Genomic DNA, 23,451 nt, shown 5'->3' with positions numbered 1-23,451 from the left:
GTGGAAAGGAGACCATAAACACAGTAAGTTACACAAAATGAGACAACAGAGAAATATGTTGTAGATGAAGAAGCAAGGTAAAAATCCACAAGACCAAATGAATGAAGAGGAAATACGCAGTCTACCTGAAAAAGAATTCGGAGTAATGATAATAAAGATGATACAAAATCTTGGAAATAGAATGGAGGCACAGATTGAGAAGATAAAAGAAATGTTTAACCAGGACCTAGAAGAACTTTCAAAGAACAAGCAGTGATAAACAATACAATAACTGAAATGAAAAATACACAGAAGATAGAATAAGTGAGCTGGAAGATAAAATGGTGGAAATAACTGCTGAGGAGCAAAATAAAAAAAAAAGAATGAAAAGAAATTAGGACAGTCTCAGAGACCTCTGGGACAACATTAAATGCACCAACATTCGAATTATAGAGGTCCCAGAAGACAAAGAGAAAGAGAAAGGGTCTGAGAAAATATTTAAAGAGATTATAGTCAAAAACTTCCCTAACATGAGAAAGGAAATAGCCACCCAATTCCAGGTAGCACAGAGAGTCCCATACAGGATAAAGCCAAGGAGAAACATGCTGAGACACATACTAAATACACAAAAAATATTACATACAAAGAAAAAGTATTAAAAGCAGCAAGGGAAAAGCAACAAATAACATACAAGGGAATCCTCAGAAGGTTAACAGATGACCTTTCAGCAGAAACACTGCAGGCCAGAAGGGAGTGGCAAGATATATTTAAACTGATGAAAGGGAGAAACCTACAACCAATATTACTCTACCCAGCAAGTATCTCATTCAGATTTGACAGAGAAATCAAAAGCTTTACAGACAAGCAAAAGATAAAAGAATAAAGCACCATCAAACCAGCTTTACAACAAAAGCTAAAGGAACTTCTCTAGGCAGGAAACACAAGAGAAGGAAAACACCTACAAAAACAAACCCAAAACAATTAGGAATATGATAATAGGAAAATACATATCAATAATTACCTTAAATGTAAATGGATTAAATGCTCCAAGCAAAAGACACAGACTAGCTGAATGGATAAAAAACAAGGCCCATATATATGCTGTCTACAAGAGACCCACTTCAAACCTAGGGACACACACAGACTGAAAGTGAGGGGATGGAAAAAGATATTCCATGCAAATGGAAATCAAAAGAAACCTGGAGTAGCAATATTCATATCAGACAAAATAGACTTTAAAATAAAGAATGTTAGAAGAGACAAGGAAGGACACTACATAATGATCAAGGGATCAATCCAAGAAGATATAACAATTGTAAATATTTATGCACCCAACAGAGGAGCACCTCAATACATAAGGTAAATACTAACAGCCATAAAAGGGGAAATTGACAGTAACACAATAATAGTGGGGGACTTTAACATTCCACTTATACCAATGGACAGATCATCCAGACAGAAAATTAGTAAGGAAACACAAGCCTTAAATAACACATTAGACCAGATAGACTTCACTGATATTTATAGGACATTCCAACTAAAAGCAGCAGAATACATTCTGTTCTCAAGTGCACATGGAACATTCTCCAGGGTAGATCACATCTTGGGTCACAAATCAAGCCTTCATAAATTTAAGAAAACTGAAATCGTATCAAGCGTCTTTTCCGACCACAACACTATGAGATTAGAAATCTATTACAGGAAAAAAAACTGTAAAAAACATAAACACATGGAAGCTAAACAATACATTACTAAATAACCAAGAGATCACTGAAGAAATCAAAGAGAAAATCAAAAAATACATAGAGACAAATGATAACAAAAACACGATGTTCCAAAACCTATGGGATGCAGCAAAAGAAGTTCTAAGAGGGAAGTTTATAGCAATTCAATCTCACCCCAAGAAATAAGAAAAATCTCAAATAAACAATCTAACCCTACACCTAAGGCAACTAGAGAAAGAAGAACAAAGAAAACCCAAAGTCAGTAGAAGGAAAGAAATCATAAGGATCAGAGCAGAAACAGAAACAAAGAAAACAATAGCAAAGATCAATAAAACAAAAAGCTGGTTCTTTGAGAAGATAAACAAAATTGATAAACCTTTAGCCAGACTCATCAAGAAAAAAGGGAGAGGACTCAAATCAATAAAATTAGAAATGAAAAAGGAGAAGTTACAACTGACACCGCAAAAATACAAAGCATCATAAGAGACTACTACAAGCAGGTATATGCCAAAAAAATGGACAACCTGGAAGAAATGGACAAATTGTTGGAAAGGTACAACCTTCCAAGACTGAACCAGGAAGAAATACAAAATATGAACAGACCAATGACAAGTAATGAAATTGAAACTGTGATTAAAAATCTTCCTGCAAACGGGACTTCCCTGATGGTGCAGTGGTTAAGAATCGGTGCTCCCAATGAAGGGGGCCTGGGTTCAATCCCTGGTCAGGGAACTAGGTCCCAGATGCATGCCGCAACTAAGAGTTTGCATCCCTCAACTAAAAAAGATCCAGCATGCTGCAACTAAGGAACCAACGTGCCATAACTAAGGAGCCCACATGCCACAACTAAGGAGCCAGCAAGCCACAACTAAGACCCAAGCAACCAATAAATAAATAAAATAAAATAAATATTAAAAACAAATCTTCCAGCAACCAGAAGTCCAGGACCAGATGGCTTCACAGGTGAATTCCATCAAACATTTAAAGGAGAGCTAACACCTATCCTTCTCAAACTCTTCCAAAAACCTGCAGAGGGAGGAATTCTCTTAAGCTCATTCTATGATGCCACTATCACCCTGATATCAAAACCAGACAAAGAACTCACAAAAAAAGAAAATTAGAGGCCAATATCACTGATGAACATAGATGCAAAAATACTCAACAAAATACTAGCAAACAGAATCCAACAACACATTAAAAGGATTATACACCATGATCAAGTGGGGTTTACCCCAGGAATGCAAGGATTCTTCAATATATGCAAATCAATCAATGTGATACACCATATTAACAAATTGAAGGAGAAAAACCATATGATCATCCCAATAGATGCAAAAAAAGCTTTTGATAAAATTCAATACCCATTTATGATTAAAAACTCTCCAGAAAGTGGGCATAGAGGGAAACTACCTCAACATAATAAAGACCATATATGACAAACCCACAGCAAACATCATTCTCAATGGTGAAAAACTGAAAGCATCTCCTCTAAGATCAGGAACAAGACAAGGATGTCCACTCTTGCTACTTTTATTCAACATAGTTTTGGAATTCCTAGCCATGACAATCAGAGAAGAAAACTAAATAAAAGGAATCCAAATTGGAAAAGAAGAAGTAAAACTGTCACTGTTTGCACATGACATGATAGTATACATAAAGAATCCTAAAGATTCTACCATAAAACTACTAGAGCTAATCAGTGAATTTGGTAAAGTTGCAGGATACAAAATTAATGCACAGAAATCTCTTGAATTCCTATACACTAACAATGAATGATCAGAAAGAGAAGGAAAAAATCCCATTCACCATTGCAACAAAAAGAATAAAATACCTAGGAATAAACCTACCTAAGGAGGTAAAAGACCTGTACTCAGAAAACTGTAAGACACTGATGAAAGCAATCAAAGATGACACAAACAGATGGAGATATACCATGTTCTTGGATTGGAAGAATCAACATTGTGAAAATGACTATACTACCCAAAGCAATCTAGATTCAATTCAATCCCTATCAAATTACCAATGGCATTTTTTACAGAACTAAAACAAAAAATCTTAAAATCTGTGTGGTGACACAAAAGACCCTGAAGAGCCAAAGCAATCTTGAGGGAAAAAAAATGGAGCTGGAGGAATCGGACTCCCTGACTTCAGACTATACTACAAAGTAACAGTAATCAAGACAATATGGTACTGGCACAAAAACAGAAATATAGGTCAATGGAACAGGATAGAAAGCCCAGAGATAAACCCACACACCTATGGTCAACTAATCTATGACAAAGGAGGTGAGGATATACAATGGAGAAAAGACAGTCTCTTCAATAAGTGGTTCTGGGAAAAGTGGACAGCTACATATAAAAGAATAAAATTAGAACACTCCCTAATACCACACACAAAAATAAACTCAAAATGGATTAGAGACCTAAATGTAAGACCAGACACTATAAAACTCTTAGAGGAAAACATAGGGAGAACACTCTTTGACATAAATCACAGCAAGATCTTTTTCAATCCACCTCCTAGAGTAATGGAAATAAAAACAAAAATAAACAAATGGGACCTAATGAAACTTAAAAGCTTTTGCACAGCAAAGTAAACCACAAATAAGACGAAAAGAAAACCCTCAGAATGGGAGAAATTATTTGCAAACTAAGCAACTGACAAGGGATTAATCTGCAAAATATACAAACAGCTCATGCAGCTCAATATCAAAAAAACAAACAACCCAATCAAAAAATGGGCAGAAGACCTAAATAGACATTTCTCCAAAGAAGACATACAGATGGCCAACAAACACATGAAAAGATGCTTAACATCACTCACTAATTATTAGAGAAATGGAAATCAATACTACAGTAAAGTATCACCTCACACCAGTCAGAATGGCCACCATCAAAAAATCTACAAACAATAAATGCTGGAGAGGATGTGGAGAAAAGGGAATCCTCCTACACTGTTGGTGGGAATGTAAATTGGTACAGCCACTATGGAGAACAGTATGGAGGTTCCTCAAAAAACTAAAAATAGAACTACCATATGACCCAGCAATCCCACTCCTGGGCATATATCTGGAGAAAACTATAATTCAAAAAGATACACATGCACCCCAATGTTCATTGCAGCACTATTTACAATAGCCAGAACTTGGAAGCAACCTAAATGTCCATCAATAGAAGAATGGATAAAGAAGATGTGGTACATATATATAATGCAATATTACTCAGTCGTAAAAAGGAACGAAATTGTGCAATCTGCAGAAACGTGGATGGACCTAGAGACTGTTATACAGAGTGAAGTTAGTCAGAAAGAGAAAAACAAGTATTGTATAATATTGCTTATATGTGGAATCTAGAAAAAATTATACAGATGAACTTATTTGCAAAGCAGAAATAGAGACAGAGACAGAGAGAATGGATGTATGGTTATCAAGGATGAAAGAGGGGAGTGGAATGAATTGGGAGATTAGGATTGACATATATACACTATTATGTATAAAATAGATACCTAATAAGAACCGAGTGTATAGCACAGGTAACTCTACTCAATGCTCTGTGGTGACCTAAAGAGGGGATATATGTATACGTATAGCTGATTCACTTTGCTGTACAGCAGAAACTAACACAACATTGTAAAGCAACTATACTCCAATAAAAATTAATTTAAAAAAAGGAAGAAATGCAATTTTTTTGAATATTCATATTTAGTTGACTGGGTGTACCTAGTTAACCATTATTATTCAATTATTTAATTATTTGTTTGTTTATTTATTTATTTATTTTGGCTGTGTTGGGTCTTTGTTGCCGCACACAGGCTTTCTCTAGTTGCGGTGAGTGAGGGCTGCTCTTCATTGTGGTGCGCAGTCTTCTCATTGCAGTGGCTTCTCTTATTGCAGAGCATGGGCTCTAGGTGCATGGGCTTCAGTCGTTGCAGCACGCAGGCCCTAGAGAGTGTGGGCTTCAGTAATTGCAGCGCATGGGCTCAGTAGTTGTGGCTTGCAGGCTCTAGAGTGCAGGCTCAGTAGTTGTGGCTCACGGGCTTAGCTGCTCCGTGGCATGTCGGATCTTCCTGGACCAGGGATCGAACCTGTGTCCCCTGCATTGGCAGGCAGATTCTTAACCACTGTGCCACCATGGAAGTCTCTGTTCAATGTTTAATTTAGTGACAATTTACTGTAATTATAGATGTCACTATACACAAAGCTTATTTTTATTATGAATTATTTCTTTAGTTTTGGTTAACAGAACTGGAATTCCTGCATGAAAAGTAAAATATTTCTAAGCCCATGTATATGTATTTCCATATAGTTTCTATATGAATATGTGAAAGCACAACTTATGAGTGAAGTTTCTCTGCTTTTATATATTCCATTAAAGACAATAATAGAAATAAATAAAAATTTAAAAAAAAAAGAAGAAACTATAGGAGGATAAAGAGCAGATGTGAGAAAAGCTAGTTATGAGATTAACAATAATCCAGAAGACACATGCTACTGGCAGGGACCAGGGTGGTGGCAGTGGAGACAAAGGAGAGCTGACAGGATTTGCTGATAGACTGGATATGAGATTAAAGAGAAAGAAAGAAGTTGAGGATGACTCCCAGGTTTCTGCCTAAGTGAACAGAAGGATGGAAGTACTTTTTTGAGATGAGAAAGCCTCAAAGAACAGGTGTGTCTATGTATATATGAGACGGTAGAGGAATCAGGAATTTGGTTATGTCAAATTTAGGAAGTCTAATAGAAATCTAAGTGATGATGTGAAATACATAGATAGTATAAATGTCAAGCCAGAGGTCCAAACTAGAGAGAGAAATCTGGGACTGAGCGGGGTACTGAGAGCATTTAAGGCCCCGAGACTGGATAAGATCACTCAGGGAAGGGTGTGATGACAGACAGGAGAGCTGAGGACTCAGCCCTGGGCTCTCCAACACTAAGGGGCTGGAGAGGAAGGAATCAGGCAAAGAAGACTGAGAACGAATAAGACAGAAAAGTAAGAAAAAAAAATTAAGATGCTGCTTCCCAGAAAGCCCACTGAAGAAAGAATTCAAGAAGGAAAAAAGTCAGTGCTGCTGACAGATCAAGAAGGAGAACGCTTGAGAAGTGACTACTGGATTTAACAATGTGGAGGTCATGACCTTGACAAGAGCTATTTCCATGGAGTGATGGAGATAGAAGCCAGGTTGGAGGGTTTTAGGAGGAACTGGGAGGAGACGAACTGGGGACAACAGGTGTAGATGACTCTTCTGAGGGTTTTCTGTAGAAGAGAACAGAGGAATGAGTCTGTAACTAGATGGGGATTTGGGGTCTAGGGTGGGCATTTTGTTAAGATGGGAGCTATTAAAGCATGTTTGTATGATCATGAGAATGACCAGTAGAGGTGGGATCAACGATGCAGGAGATTACTAGAAGTGACAACCTTGAGTAGGTGAAAGCAGACTGGAAGAGAAGGACAGGCAGGGATGGGTTTCCCACAGAAACAGGAGGGAAGGAAGCTGATGGATGTGAAGTGTGAGTGTGTGCTCATTCTCTTTTGAGTGCTTCTGTTTTCTTGATTAAATAGGAAACTAAGATTATCAGCTGAGAAAGAGGTTGAAGGAGGTAATGGGGGTTTGCAAAGAGAGAAGAAGATACTACAAAGTCATCCAAGAGGGCAGGAGAATGAACATGCTAGGAAAATAGTGTGTGATGGATGGGCAGCAAAGAGGCTCAACTTGAGGTAGGAGGTTATGAATTTAATGGATCTTGTCATGAGGATGCGGAGAAAAGGGAACCCTCATACACTGTTGATGGGAATGTAAATTGGTGCAGCCACTGTGGAAAACAGTATGGAGTTTTCTCAGAAAACTAAAAGGAGAACTACCACATGACTCAGAAATTCCACTCCTGGGTACCTATCTGAAAAAAACAAAATCACTAATTAAAAAAGATACATGCACCCCAATATTCATAGCAGCATTACTTACAATTACTAAGATATGGAAACAACCTAAGTGTCCATCAACAGATGAATGGATAAAGAAGATGTGGTATACACACACACACACACACACACACACACGCACAATGGAATACTGTTCAGCCATAAACAAGAATGAAATTTTGCCATTTGCAACAACAGGGATGGACTTGGAAGGTATTATGCTAAGTTAAAGAAGTCAGACCACTTACATGTAGAATCTAAAAAATAAACTAGGGACTTCCCTAGTGGTCCAGTGGTTAAGAATCCGCCTTCCAATGCAGGGGACGCAGGTTCGATCCCTGGACGGAGAACTAAGATGCCACAGAGCAACTAAGCCTGCGCGCCACAACTACTGAGTTTGCACGCCTTAACTAGAGAGCCCACGTACCACAAACTACAGAGCCCATGCACTCTGGAGCCTGTGCGCCACAACTAGAGAGAAGCTCATACACCACAACTAGAGAGAAACCCACAGGCCGCAACTAGAGAGAAGCCCAAGCACCGCAATGAAGAGCCCAAGCACTTCAACGAAAGATCCCACGTCTCAACGAACATCCCGTGTGCTGCAACTAAGACCCAACGCAGCCAAAAATTTTTTTAAATAAATAAATAAAATAAAATAAATTAAAATAAATAAATAAAACAAACTAGTGAGTATAACAAAAAAGAAACAGACTCAGAGGTATAGAGAACAAACTAGTGGTTACCAGTGGGGAGAAAGAAGGGAGGAGGGGCAAGATGGCGTAGGGGATTAAGAGGTACAAACTATTATGTACAAAATAAATAAGCTACAAGGATATATTATACAACACAGGGAATATAGCCAATATTCTATAATAACTATAAATGGAGTATAACCTTTAAAAATTGTGAATCACTATGTTGTACACGTGTAACATATAATATTGCACATAAATTATAGCTCAATTAAAAAAAAAAATGGAGCCTGGTCAGCGTGGTGGTGTGCTGAGGTGCCCAGGCACTGAACTCATGAAGAGCTGGATTTCCAAAGCCCACCACATGCCAGGCATTACACCTCATACACTTTGACCCTCATTATGGCTGCCCCGTGACAAGGTAGGCATTACTATCTCCATTTTACAAATGAAGGAACCAAGACATGGAGGCCAAATGACTTGTCCAAGGCAAAACCACAGAAAAAAGTAGAACCAGAATTCAAACTAGACAGTCAAATGCAGCACCACCACTCCCCATGCCGTGCAAAATGGTTGTCTCAGGATATGAGTGCTCCTTCCCATGTTTAGACCTTTATAAGGGCTTCCAAAAGAATCTTTTTTCATGAAATGTCTAGATTTTAAACAAATACTCCAATATAAATATTTCAATGGTCAACTCAATTCAAATTAATAACAGTTGCTTTCTTTGGGATGGAAAGTAATGTAGAGGCAGCAGGATGGGAAGGGGAAGAGGAAAGGTTAAATGAACTTAAGATTCTGAGCCTAGAAAGAAAAAGGATAAGAAATGATCTAATTCTTGCTCTGGAACTAAATTAAACAGGAATCTGACTGATCCTGATTACTATGTCCTGAAAATCAGAAAAGAATCATCAGGAAGTTTAAAAGTATTTTTTTTTCATAGAATTCTTGAAGATAATGACAGGTACACACCCTACTTACTGCCAATGTTAAATTCATCTTCATTAAGGCCCACATTTTCTTAGTACCTGTGTGCTCTTTAAAAATATATATTTGGGTTTCTTAATATTAACAACAACAACAACAATAATAATAGCACCAGAATACTGTAATAGCAATTGCCTGAGCACCAATGTATGGCAAACACTATGATGTGTCCCTGCACTGTTCCCTGAGTTAAACCTACTCCATGAAGCAAGCATTTTGATCCCCATTTTGTAGCTAATTCTGGAACTCAGAGGGGTTAAGAAATATGACCTGAGTCACACAACCAGTAAGTGGCAAAGCTTTGAATATGTGGACCTACAGGCCTGGATTAGGCAATAAACAGGGAGGAGATGGGCTTTACAACCAGAGATGGTCACTAACTATGTCAAAGAATTATCATTAAACTTAAAAAACAGACTTTTCGGCAATTCGGTCAGGGAAACTTACAGAAAAGTTGTTACCTAAATCCAGAGTATACTTCATAAGAGGAACACTAAAGTCCCTATGACACACAACAGGCCCACATGGCTATTTTCTGAAGTTTTAAAAGAACAAAACAAAAAACCAATTCTACCCTCTCCCAGTGAACCAAGTGCTCCCTGCCTCTAAATGGATTTGGATGGAGATCAGAAAGGGACTCAGACAAAAAGGCCTCCAGGAAACAGCTCCTTGTCCTGGTTCCACCAGGGAGGCTGTCCTTTGAAGTCTCTCCCAACAGTTTTGCTTAGATAAGATGTTTTTCTCCCCGAGACAATGAGATCTGCCTTTGGAAGACAGAGAAACAAACTATCACATATAGGTATATGTCAGGATTTTTTTGTTTGTTCAATGTTAGTTTGTTTTAAACTGTGCTTCTTACCTGGATCCGTATCAGAAGAGCAAGGAATAGAAAAGGCTTCCTCAGAACTAAAAGCCTCACTGTTGGCCTCCTGGCTGGGTCTCTGCAACACGTAATCCCTTATGTCATAAGCTGATGGCAGGTCCAAAGCATTGCTCTCCTCTGATTGGCTTCCTGGAGTGGCTTCCTGATTTGCCATAGTCCTGCCATGGAAAAAATAAAACAATTCAATACAGAAGGTATTGCATAAGAGGAGCCTCCATTACAGCCATGGCTTAAAGCACCTTAAAGGCCAAAAAACAGTAGAACCAAAATAATTTACTTTCCTGTTACTAACAGTCTTCCTTGTCTTTGCTTTACTTTCCTGTTATTAATGGTCTTCCTTGTCTTTGCTTTAGACCCAGCATTTGTTTACCATGTTTCTTCATCATGAGAAACAAATAACTCTCAGCACAGAAAGAAACCATGAATCATTTCAGCTGGAAAGTGAACTGCATGTCTGATAAGGATGAAATACTGTTTAGCACTATAATCCAAGGACTACACAAATATTTAATGAGATGGGAAACTGTCCATGATATATTAAATGGAAAAAGATTTAAAAACTATAGGTAGGGTTTGATCCATATTTTATAAAATATCGTGTGTGGGATGTGTGTGTATGAAACATACAGACCTATAGCTAGAAAAAAAAAGTCTAGAAGGGTATATCCCAAATTAATTCCAGTGATAATTAACTCAGTGGTTTAATTTCTGGGTAGTGAAATTACAGGTGATTTGCATCTTCTTCTGTGGCCTTCAGACAACTGTTAACATGCCAGGCCCCAGGGATGCAAAGATGAATGTGATAGACACTTCCTTTGAGTTGCTCAGGTTGGGATGATCCAAACACAGAGACAGACAGTGCTAACACCATGATAAGATGAAGAGGCGCCCAGAGAGGGGCAGTAGGCTTTCTGAAGGAGGCTGTCCCCAAGTGTGGGGCAGGCCATGGCCAGGGGACAGTATGAACCCCAGAGGAACCAGCTTGGGCAACCACAACTGGCAAGAGGTGTTGAGAGTTTTGGACATTTCTTGTTAAAAATTAGGTGTCCCTTATCCCTCCTGGTTGATGTCTACCTGTGGGCTGGAGGGCTCTTTGCAGTACATCCAGCCCTGCCCACCTCTCTGTAAAATAATTATGGGCCTGGAGAGATCCTGGACCCTCTGCTACTCTCTGCCTCTTAAGTTGTCATCAGTAAATCTTACTATGGTCAACACCACACCCTGTGACTACCACAGGCCACCAGGTACCATGCAGAGGAGACACATGGTCAGATCTGCAGATTTGGCAGCTGGACAGCAGGCAATCTCAGGAGCGACAGGAATTCAGACAACTGTTGTGGTCCCAGTGAGAGAGGAAGAGCAGGGCAGGGCACTAACAGCCAAGAGCAGGGGACAGACTAAGAAGATGTTTAGGAACAGAAATAAGAGTCAAACTTAATAACTGAATGGATAAAAGGGCTAAAGAGGAACCAGAAGTCAACAAAGAGTGGTAGCTTCAGTGACAGGTTTGTATTATCAACTGAGTGAGAGCAGACCGGAGAAGGATAGGTTTGGGAGGAGGCAGTATTCCAAATTATGGGATATTATCCAGCTGTTAAAATGACAGTCAGAACTTGAAAGATCTATGTCTGAATGACAGAAGCAATTTCAGAATAACATGAGCAGTATAATAATACGAGTAGTTAACATTTATTAAGTGCTTTTTGGTTGCCAGGCATTGTGCTAAGAGCTTCATCTCCAACAGCCCTATGAAGCAGGTAATCTTATTATTACCCTCATTTACAGTCAGACAGTCGGCCCCAAACACAGGAGAAGTAGAGTAACTAGCCCAAGGAAACCCGTCCAGAAAGTACCAACCTAGGATGAACCCAGCTCCAGAGCCTCCCGACTGCAGCCCAAACTACCACCTGATCAAGCAAAGATAGGAGGTATAAAAACAAATCAACAGAGAGACCTGGCAAGACACCTCTCATTTGAGGACACCCAGTCACATGCTGTTGTGGACATTCGCTCAGGCAGACAGTGAGCCAAGACATCAGCTGATTGCTTCTGGAAGGAGTGAGGTGATCAAGATTCCCAAAGAAGCAAGAACATCCTGTCTTTGCACACTGCTATATTAGCCAACCAAGCCCGAAGTTTCAGCAAACACCTCTGCTGCAGGCATCTGTGGCTCCTCCTTCTGCCCTCATCTTACCAAACACTGCTCTGGAGGTTTCTGGAAGGGAACAAACAGGTTAATAAATGACAGCCACGTATCCTGCTTGCCTACAAAGTTGCATTGAAATCAGCCAGCAACAGAAGTCGTTATTAATGACATGGAACAAAAGGAATCCTTTTTGAAAACAAATAGCACCTTGATGTGATATCTATCTTTTCTTTTATAATCACTTATATTAAATGTCAAATACATCACAAACTGGTTATTTGAACAAAAAAAAGAAAAAAACAATCTACTGAAAGGCAGAATCCTGTTTATTACAAAATAAGTACCTGTGCATGTAAAACATTATTTTGGATTCAATGAATTTGTACAGGAGAAATCAAATAATAGGGACAGGTGAGACCCTTCTAATGATCTGAAACTACCTAGGCTGGCCAAGTAGAATGCAATGATTACCCTTTGCCCCAAAACTTTTGATATGTGGTTCAATTTCCTTCTCTAGAAGTGCTTATTTTCTTCTCTTAAAGATGCTTTAATTACACAATCTAAATATTATTTTCCAATACTTGGGAGTATAGGATGCCTTGTGACTGCAGGCACAAGAAGTTTCTCAGTACATAAATACCTGCTTACCAAGAGAAAGCAGCCATTGCTCTACAGATTCTTACAAATCTACAAAAACAACTCAGTCAGGGTCCATGTATAAGAAGCAGTTTAATTTCATTTACTTTTTTCTTTTTCTTTATTTTTGGCCACACCATGTGGCTTGCGGGATCTTAGTTCCCCAACCAGGGACTGAACCCAGGCCATGGCAGTGAAGTGCCAAGTCCTAACCACTGGACTTCCAAGGAACTATGTACTTTTTTTTTTTTTTTTTTTCCAATTAAGGCTCTTTCCTCCCAATATTTTAGATGAAAAATTTCAAACAAAGGATAGTGGAAAGAATTTAATACAATGACCATCCATATAGCTACTGCCTAGATTTCTTTATTCTTACTCAATTTACTTAAACACCAAAACAAAACCAAAAACAGTTCACCCATTTCTTCCACCACTCTCCCCCCGCCACTTCTGACAACCACCAATCTGCTCTCTGTATCTATAAGCTTAATATAAAGTATTTGTATTTCTCTGACTCATTTCACTTATAGTGGTCTCAGGGACATTCATGTTGTTGCAAATAGCAAGATTTCATTCTTTTTTATGGCTGAATAATATTACATTGTACATATATATCACATCTTCCTTATTTACTCACCCATCAATGAACCCTTAGGTTGTTTTTCTATCTTGGCTATTATAAATAATGCTGCAATGAACATGGGGGTGCATATATCTTTTCTAATTAGTGTTCTTGTTTTCTTTGGATAAATACTCAAAATTGGAATTCCTGGATCATATGGTAGTTCTATTTTTAACTTTTTGAGGAACCTCCACACTTTTCTATAGTGGCACCAATTTACATTGCCATGAGGTTTCCATTTTCTCTATATCTATGCCAACACTTGTTATTTCTAGTCTCTATTTATTTATTGGCCACGCCCTGCGGCCTGTGGGGTCCTAGTTCCCTGACCAGGGATCAAACCTGCACCACTGCATTGGAAGCGCAGAGTCTTAACCACTGGACCACCAGTCTTTTTTTTTTTTTTTTGCGGTACGCGGGCCTCTCACTGCTGTGGCCTCTCCTGTTGCGAAGCACAGGCTCCGGACGCGCAGGCTCAGCGGCCATGGCTCACGGGCCTAGCCGCTCCGCTGCATGTGGGATCTTCCCGGACTGGGGCATGAACCCGTGTCCCCTGCATCGGCAGGCGGACTCTCAACCACTGCACCACCAGGGAAGCCCAGGACCACCAGTCTTTTTGATATTAGCCATTCTGACAGGTGTGAGGTGATATCTCATTGTGGTTCTGATTTGCATTTCCCTGATGATTAATGATGTAGAGCATCTTTTCATGTACCTGTTGGCCATCCATATTTCTTCTTGGGAAAAAATGTCTACTCATATCTTCTACCCATTTTTTAATTGGATTGGTTGTTTTTTTGCTATTGAGTTGTATGGGTTCTTTATATATTTTAGGTATTAGCCCCTTATCAGATATATGATTTGCAAATACTTTCTCCCATTCAGTAGGTTGCCTTTTCATTTGTTGATGGTTTCCTTTGCTGTGCAAAAGATTTTTAGTTTAATATAGTCCCACCTGTTTATTTTTGCTTTTGTTGCTTTTGGTTTTGGTGTCAGATTCAAAAATTCATCATCAAGACCTATGTCAAAGGGACTTCCCTGGTGGCACAGTGGTTAAGAATCTGCCTGCCAATACAGGGGACATGGGTTCGAGCCCTGGTCTGGGACGATTCCATGTGCCGCAGAGCAACTAAGCCCCATGCGCCACAACTACTGAGCCTGCACTCTAGAGCCTGCAAGCCCCAACTCCTGAAGTCCCTGCACCTAGAACCCGTGCTCCACAACAAGAGAAGCCACCATAATGAGAAGCTGGCGCACTGCAACGAAGAGTAGTCCCTACTCACCACAACTAGAGAAAGCCCGCAAGAAGCAACGAAGACCCAATGCAGCCAAAAATAAATAAATAAATAATTTTTTTTAAAGATGTATGTCAAGGACTTTATCACCTCTATTTTCTTCTAGGATTTTTACAGTTTTAGGTCTCAAGCTCAAGTCTTTAATCCATTTTGAGTTAATTTTTGTGTATGGTGGTCCAATTTCATTCGTTTGCATGTGCTGTCAATTTTCCTAGCACTATTTATTGAAGAGACTGTCCTTTCACCATTGGACATTCTTGTCTCCTTTCTCATAAATTAATTAAAATTAATGCATAGGTTTATTTCTGAGCTCTCTATTCTGTTCCATTGATTTATGTGTCTGTTTTTAATGCCACCATACTGCTTTAATTATTATAGCTTTGTAATATAGTTTGAAATAAGGGCACATGATGCCTGCAGCTTTGTTCTTTCTCAAGATTGCTGTGGCTATTCAGAATCTTTCATAGTTCAAAATTTTTTTTTGTTTGTTTTATTACTGTGAAAAATGTCATTGGGATTTTGATCAGTATTGCATTGAGTCTGTATATTGTTTGGGGTAGCATGGACACTGTAATATTAATTCTTCCAATCCATGAGCACAGAATATCTTTCCATTTATTTGTGTCTTCTTCAATTTCTTTCATTAATTTCTTGTAGTTTTCACTGCACAGGTCTTTCACCTTCTTGGTTAAATTTATTCCTAGGTAAAAACAAAAATCTTTTAAAAAGAAAAAGAAAAAAACTTATTCCTAGGTATTTTATTTTATTTTATTTTATTTTATTTTTCTTGCGGTACACAGGCCTCTCACTGTTGTGGCCTCTCCCATTGCGGAGCACAGGCTCCGGATGCGCAGGCTCAGCAGCCATGGCTCACGGGCCCAGCCGCTCCGCGGCATGTGGGATCCTCCTGGACCGGGGCACGAACCCGCGTCCCCTGCATCAGCAGGCGGACTCTCAACCACTGCGCCACCAGGGAAGCTCTATTTTATTATTTTTGATGCAACTGTAAATGGGACTGTATTCTTAATTTCTCTCTCTGATAGTTCATTATGCAACCGACTTTTGTGTGTTGATTTTGTATCTTGCAACTTTGCTGAATTTGTTTATTCTAACAGTTTGTTGATGGAGTCTTTATGGTTTTCCATATATAATATCATGTCATCTTCAAACAGTGACAGTTTTACTTCTTCCTTTCCAATAGAGATGCCTTTTACTTCTTTTTCTTGCCTAACTGCTCTGGCTAGAACTTCCAGTACTATGTTAAATAGAAGTGGCAAAAGTAGGCATCACTCTCTTGTTCCTAATCTTAGCTGTGGGCTTGTCACTTATGGCCTTTTCCTAGATTTCATAATTAACATTTTACTATGATTTTCTTTATCAGATAACCAGCTATCCAACTCTCTATTCATCCATCAATTCACTTATTTTTATACATATTTCCGTTTAAAAATTGATATAATGAAAGCTTCTGAGGGGATGTGTATGATATAATCAATTTGCATCTTCAAAGGCTCACTCTGTCAGCTGAGTGAAACACAAATGAGAGGAGGGTAAACGTGAAGTAAGGAACACAGCTAAGAAGCTCTGCAAAAATGTCCAGAGATGTGCAGGGGCTCTGGAGTTGGAGAGACTGCTCTCACTTTTTAGCTGTCACCTTGGGCAAGTCACTTAACCTCAATTTCCTCATCTATAAAAATGGCTTGATTACTATGCTTACCTAATAGGGTTGGCATAAGGATTATATAAAATTAATGCATGTAAAATACTTAGTACAGTCTCTGTGCTCATGATGGTTAGCTCCAATAAGTAAAACAGTAATAATTAAAAAACAAATCACAGGCTCCTCTCTTCCCAGCCAACCACCAGCCCATTTGCCCCTCTACTTCCCATCCTATAGCCATGTTGCTTCTTTCATTCTTTTCCAGTAGATTCTATGGTTCACAGTCTTGTTAATACCCTGAACTTCCCTGCCCTGCCCATTCTGTCTTTTCATCACACTCCTTTGGCAAAATTGAGCCTAGACGACCTCAACTATCTCCCTATTTTCTGTGTGCTGGACATGAGAGTCATCAAACAGGTCAGGGCAGACTGGCTCTCTCTAAGTGTCTGAGCACCCACCTGGAATGGGCTATCTGGCTAAATGGATCCTGAGATGTTTATCTCATAACTTCCTCTCAACCCCCTCTTCGACTCTTTCATATTTTCTCCACTCTTCTTCAACTCAGACCCTCTCCATCACTCACATACCTTCCTCCTCTTTTCAGTATGTCATCTCACTTCCTAATTGACAAGGGAAACAGAAGCCAGCAGAGAGGAACTTCTTCAGCTCTCTCAACATAACAAAGGCTCCCACGTCCGCACACTGCTTTACCTCTCTGTAAAACAGGGAGCTGTCCCTTGTGTGGCAAAGGCCAACCACTCCACCTGGGCTTTAGATTCCACTCTCTGGACTTTTCCAGAAGCCTTCGGAGACGATAATCCCTTCTCTGGCTTCTGTTCCACTGGATCTTCACTTACACTTTTCAACAGGCCCAAATCACTCCCATTTTCAATAAAACCTGGTGTGTAAAAGAATATCCTTATTCTTTGGAAATACCACTCAAATATTTAGTGTTAGGGAGACATGATGTCTGCAGTATATATATATATATATATATATATATATATATATATATATATATATGAGAGAGAGAGAATGATAAAGTAAATGGGGCAAGTGTAGACAATTGATGAATCTGGAAAATGTTATTTGGGAGTTCCTTGTACTAGTTTTGCAATTTTTTGAAGGTATAAAATTATATCAATATGAAAATTGTCAAGAAAGAAAAGCAAAACGAAAACCTTTGACACCTGCCTTCCTCACAGCCAATCTCCTCTCACTTCCACAGACTTCTCAAGAGTCTAGAATTGGCTCATTTTCTCATCTCCACCAACTCAATCACTCCACCATAACTTCTAGAAATTCCTTCTTCTGACACTCTTTCTTTACTTTTCAGGAAGCCACTCACCCAGCTGACATCCCAGCTAGGCCTGTTCCTTCCTGCCTCCTCTGTGGCTCATCTTCCATCTCCAACTGGACTTCCTCAAGGATATCCCAAGGCTTTCTCCTCTTCTTTCCTCCTCTGAAACATTAATTACCACCCAGAAACTTCTAGCCTGGTTCCCCCAACCTCTGACCCCACTTCTCTCTTTCCATCAGGTTTTCCAATAAGCCTTGCTTCTTCCCACTGCACCTGTCCTTCCCTCTTGTGGATAACTATTCTAAAAAATGGAAGACGGAACACTTCCCAGTTTACGCAATGAGCCCACTGTTATCCTCACACCAAAACTAGACAGAGACATAACAAGAAAACTATAGACCAGTATCATGAATACAGACACAAAAATCCTTGACAGAATACTAGCAAAATGAACCGAGCAACATATAAAAAGGATTACACTCCCTGACCAAGCAGAACTTATCCCAGAAATGCAAAGTTGCTTTAACATCTGAAAATCAATCAATGTAATACACTATATCAGGATAAGGGACAGAAACAACAACAGACACACACACACACAATCAACTGACAAAGTCAAATACCCATTCATGATCAAAACACTCAGCACACTCGGAAAAGAAGGGAACTTCCTCAATCTGATAAAGGGCATTTTTGAAAAAAACCATAGCTAGCATCCTACTTCATGGTGAAAGACTGAATGTTTTCCCCTTAAGCTCAGGAACAATTTAATATTAACTGCTCTCATCACTTCTATACAACATTGTACTGGAGCTAAAACCTTTAGCTGCACAATTAGGCAAGAAAATGAAATAAAAGGCTTCCAGATTGGAAAGAGAGAAGTAAAACTATTTCTATTAGCAGAAGACATGATCTTGTGTATAGAAAGTCCCAATGAATCCACTTAAAAAAAAACTACTAGAATAATTAAAGTTAAACAAGGTTGCAGGATACAAGATCAATACAGAAAAATCATTTGTATTTATATACACTAGCAATAAACAACCTAAAAATGAAATTGAAAATATAATTTTGGACTTCCTTGGTGGCACAGTGGTTAAGAATCTGCCTGTCAATGCAGGGAACATGGGATTCAAGCCCTGGTCTGGAAGATCTCACATGCCGCGGAGTAACTAAGCCCATGCACCACAACTACCGAGCATGCGCTCTAGAGCCCACAAGCCACAATTACAGAGCTCACGTGCCGCAACTACTGAAGCCCACATGGCTAGAGCCCATGCTCCGCAACAAGAGAAGGTACAGCAGTGAGAAGCCCGTGCACTGCAACGAAGAGTAGCCCTCGCCTGCTGCAACTAGAGAAAGCCCATGTGCAGCAATGAAGACCCAACACAGCCAAAAATAAATAAAATAAATTTTTTAAAAAAGAATGTAATTTCATTTACAATAGCATCAAAAAGAATAAAATACTTAAGTACACATAATGAAAAATATGTAAGTCATGTACACTGAGAACTATTTTAAAATGTTGAAAGAAACTAAAGCTCCAAATGAAAGGAAAGACATCCTATGTTCATGGAATTGAACACTTACTATTTTAAAATGGCAATATTGCCCAAATTGGTATATGGATCAATACGGTTCTTACAAAATCTCAGTTTTTTTTTTTTTAAATTTGCAGACATTTGACAAAACTGTTTAAAAGTACATATGGAAATGCAAGGGGCCCATAAAGCCAAACCAATCTTTTTTTTTTTTTTTTTTTTTTTTTGCGGTCCGCGGGCCTCTCACTGTTGTGGCCTCTCCCGTTGCGGAGCACAGGCTCCGGACACGCAGGCTCAGCGGCCATGGCTCACGGGCCCAGCCACTCCGCAGCATGTGGGATCTTCCCGGACTGGGGCACTAACCCATGTCCCTTGCATCAGCAGGCGGACTCTCAACCACTGCGCCACCAGGGAAGCCCAAGCCAAACTAATCTTGAAAACGAAGAACACAAATTTGGAGTACGCATACTTTCTGATTTCAAAACCAATTATAAGCTGCAATAATCAAGACTGTGTAGTATTGGAATAAAAACAGTCAGTGGAATAAAACTGAGAGTCCAGAAGTAAAATCTTACAGTTATCGACTGAAGTTCCCTAGATGCCAAGACAATTCCGCAGGGCAAGGACAGTCTTTTCAACGCTAAGACAGCTGGATATCCACATACAGAAAGGTAAAATGGCTCAAGTACTTTGGAAAACAGTTTAGCAGTTCCACAAATGGTTGGATCAGGCGATCCCACTCGTAGGTATATGTGCTCAAGAGAAATAAAAACATGTGTCCATTCAAACTGTACACAGATGGTCACAGCAGCTTTATTCATAAGAACCAAAAAGTGGAAACAATCCAAATGTCCATCAACTGATGAATGAACAAAATGTGGTATATGAATACAAGGAATATTTTTCTGCAATAAAGGAATTAAGTTCCGATACATGCTACAACAAGAACAAACTTTTAAAACATTATACTTAGTGAAAGAAGCTAGTCAAAAAAGACCACATGCTGTATGCTGCTATTTATATCAAATATGCAAATTGACAAATCTATAGAGACAAAAAAGTAGACTATCAATTGCCTAGGACTGGGAGGCCATAGTGAATAGAGAGTGACTTTTAATGGGTACAAGGTTTTTTCTTCGAGATGATGAAAATATTCTAAAATTAGATTGTGGTGATGGATGCACAATTCTGGGGATATATGAAAAACCACTGAATTTTACACTTTAAATGGGAATTTTTTATAATATGTCAATTATGTCTCAAGAAAGTTGTTTTTAAAAAAAAGAAGAACCGAAGCTCATTTAGACACACTGCACGCAAATTCTGGGGCTTCCCCAAGGCGTTCGCTGCAGAGGCCGCCCGTGGTGGGGGAGGAGGAGTTTGGGAGCAGGCCAGGGAAAGCAGCCGTAACTTCCCAATTAGGAGAGAACGGCCTGATGCCTTGCGGAGACCCCCTCCCTTCCCCCAATCCGATCCACTCGTGAGTCCGCAGAGAAAACTGGCCCAGAAAAGTCGCCAGGCCCCGATTACACTCACCGCCCCGCAACGGCAGCCGCCCCAAACCGGAAGCGGTGACTCCACGTTTGTTACCGGAAAAGCAGAGTTTGAAAGGAAGTCGCAGGAACCATCTTTGCTGAGGTCAGAAAAGAACAAGGGAAGGCAGTTACGGCCATCTTGACTGAGGGCATTGGCCCCGCCAACACCGCTTTCCACAAATGGCTAGTTCGGGAAATTTCTAGAGGTTTATTGATAAATGTGCTTGGTGGATACTAAAGGGAACAGAGAAATATTTTAAACGTTTAAAAATTCGAACGTCTACATTTAAATAAACATAAAAAGTAGAGTGAAATTAACAAAGAGAATGTTAATATTTCAACATGTTGCATTCAGGTAGCTGTACACAACTGCCAGAACTGCAGGACCACGCGAAAGAGTTAAGGGTTATTGTTCCATTTCATCATCTTCTTGAAAACGTCCTGTACACTCACAGCCTCCTATAGATGTCTACACTGGGATAGAACCCCATAAATCAGGAGTCCTACACTAGCTGAGGTTTGGCCAACTACCTGCCAGATACTTTGAGCTTATGGCAAGCAAGCTGACTGATGTAGTGACCTTTTGAAGACAAATTTTTTTTTAAATAAATTTATTTATTTTTGGCTGCTTTGGGTCTTCATTGCTGTACGTGGTCTTTCTCTAATAAGTTGCAGTGAGCAGGGGCTACTCTTTGTTGCGTTGTGCGGGCTTCTCACTGCAGTGGCTTCTCTTGTTGCGGAGCATGGGCTTTAGGAGTGCAGGCTTCAGTAGTTGTGGTGCACGAGCTTTGTTGCTCCACGGCATGTGGGATCTTCCTGGACCAGGGCTTGAACCTGTGTCCCCTGCATTGGCAGATGGATTCTTTTTTTTGTTTTTTTTTTGCGGTACGCGGGCCTCTCATTGTTGTGGCCTCTCCCGTTGCGGAGCACAGGCTCCGGACACGCAGGCTCAGCGGCCATGGCGCATGAGCCCAGCTGCTCCACAGCATGTGGGATCTTCCCGGACCGGGGCACGAACCTGTGTCCCCTGCATCAGCAGGAGGACTCTCAACCACTGTGCCACCAGGGAAGCCCATATTTAGACAAACCTAACAAGGCGAGTGTAAATTTCACTTTTGCTTCCAGCTTTATGCTTTGATAATCAGTGTATAAATTTTTTGTTAATATTTACTTATTTATTTATTTGCTGCACACGGTCTTAGTTGCAGTATGTGGGATCTAGTTCCCCGACCAGGGATCAAACCCAGGTCCCCTGCATTGGGGGTGCTGTCTTAGCCACTGGACCACCAGGGAAGTCCCAATCAGTGTATAATTTTGATTTTCTCTTTTTTCCATGTGTATCTCACAAAAATACACATGCTACTCTTCCAAAGTAGCATGATAGATTGTGATTAGAGAAAGCCTGGAATGACATTAAGTTATTTTCCCGTCCGTTTTAGGAATGATAAACTCAAATATAACTGAATGAAATTAATTATCTCATTATGCAACCATTAAAACTGACTTTAAAAATAACAACTTGTTGGGGAACTAAGATCCCACATTCTGTGGGGTAAGGCCAAAAAAAAAAAAAAATTACGACTTGCTACAGGACTTCCCTGGTGGTCCAGTGGTTAAGACTCCATGCTCCCAATGTAGGGGGCCCATGTTCGATCCCTGGTCAGGGAACTAGAACCCGCATGCTGCAACTAAAGGATCCCCCGTGCTTCAGTGAAGATCCCGTGGCTCACCCAAATAAATAAATATTAAATAAATAAATAAATAAATAAATAAATAAATATATATATATATATATATATCAAAAGAAAATCCTGGATCATGCATTGCATTCTCAGTTTTCATGTCTCTTTATTCTCCTTTAACCTCCGTTTCTGTCTTTGTATTCTTGACGTTGACATTTTTGAAGAGTACAGGTCAGTTATGTTGTAGAATGTCTCTCAGTGTGTTTGTCTGATGCTACCACCTGGTTCTCAATGGCATTGAACATTGCTGATCACTCCCTCTCTCTAGAAAGCCCTTGTCCCTGAGTTCCCCTGATACCACCTTCTTCCAATGTTTTCTCTTTCGCCTCTCAATCATCTAAATCACCTTTACAAACTCTTTCTCTTCAACGTGGACCTCTCTCAGTGTTCTTAAATCGTCTTCTCTTTTCCCTCCCATGCAGATGATTCCCAAATCTCTAAGCCAGTCTCCTCCTGCGATTCAAGTTAACATATCCTCCAGTACCTTTATCTCAACCTCCGCCACAAAAATTGTAAGAAAGAAGTGTTTATTATTTGCCGCAAGTAAGAAAAACATCAGGACCTCTCCCAAAGCAGTGTCTTCCCAAAGCAGTGTCTCCCTGAACAGCATAATTGAGGAATTTTTAAGCTAAGCATACATGCATATTCATGTAGGGGTCTGAGCAGAGGATAATTAGCATAGAATTGGGGCAAAGGTTGACAGAGTCCAAGCTTTCATTGACTGTAGTCATGAAGGTCAGTAAATGTCAATATCTTCATCCCTTAAGTTCCAATTGATCTGGTGGTTGAGT

General features: G+C 39.7%; 1 protein-coding gene across 9 annotated transcripts in view; it reads right to left on the bottom strand.

The window, feature by feature from the left end:
• SHLD1 (shieldin complex subunit 1) overlaps positions 1–20,955 on the bottom strand; it is a 90,006-nt gene extending 69,051 nt beyond the window's left edge. For 5 of the 9 annotated variants that reach the window (XM_060031202.1, XM_060031212.2, XM_060031210.2 and 2 more), the window contains exons 1-3: positions 20,920–20,955; positions 12,138–12,398; positions 10,160–10,341 (exon numbers count right to left, since the gene is read on the bottom strand). In XM_060031202.1, coding sequence (XP_059887185.1) covers positions 10,160–10,341; positions 12,138–12,190 — 235 coding nt within the window. In that variant the 5' untranslated portion in view covers positions 12,191–12,398; positions 20,920–20,955. Of the gene's footprint in view, positions 1–8,486; positions 10,065–10,159; positions 10,342–12,040; positions 12,067–12,137; positions 12,399–20,919 lie in introns of those variants that run through there. The other 4 variants (XM_060031206.2, XM_069541376.1, XM_060031204.1 and 1 more) reach the window with 4 other exon arrangements.
• Positions 20,956–23,451: the final 2,496 nt, after the last annotated feature.

This window comes from Delphinus delphis, chromosome 15, assembly GCF_949987515.2.
Source record: "Delphinus delphis chromosome 15, mDelDel1.2, whole genome shotgun sequence".
Classification (NCBI taxonomy): domain Eukaryota; kingdom Metazoa; phylum Chordata; class Mammalia; order Artiodactyla; family Delphinidae; genus Delphinus; species Delphinus delphis.
This window is presented reverse-complemented; position numbering and strand designations above follow the sequence as displayed.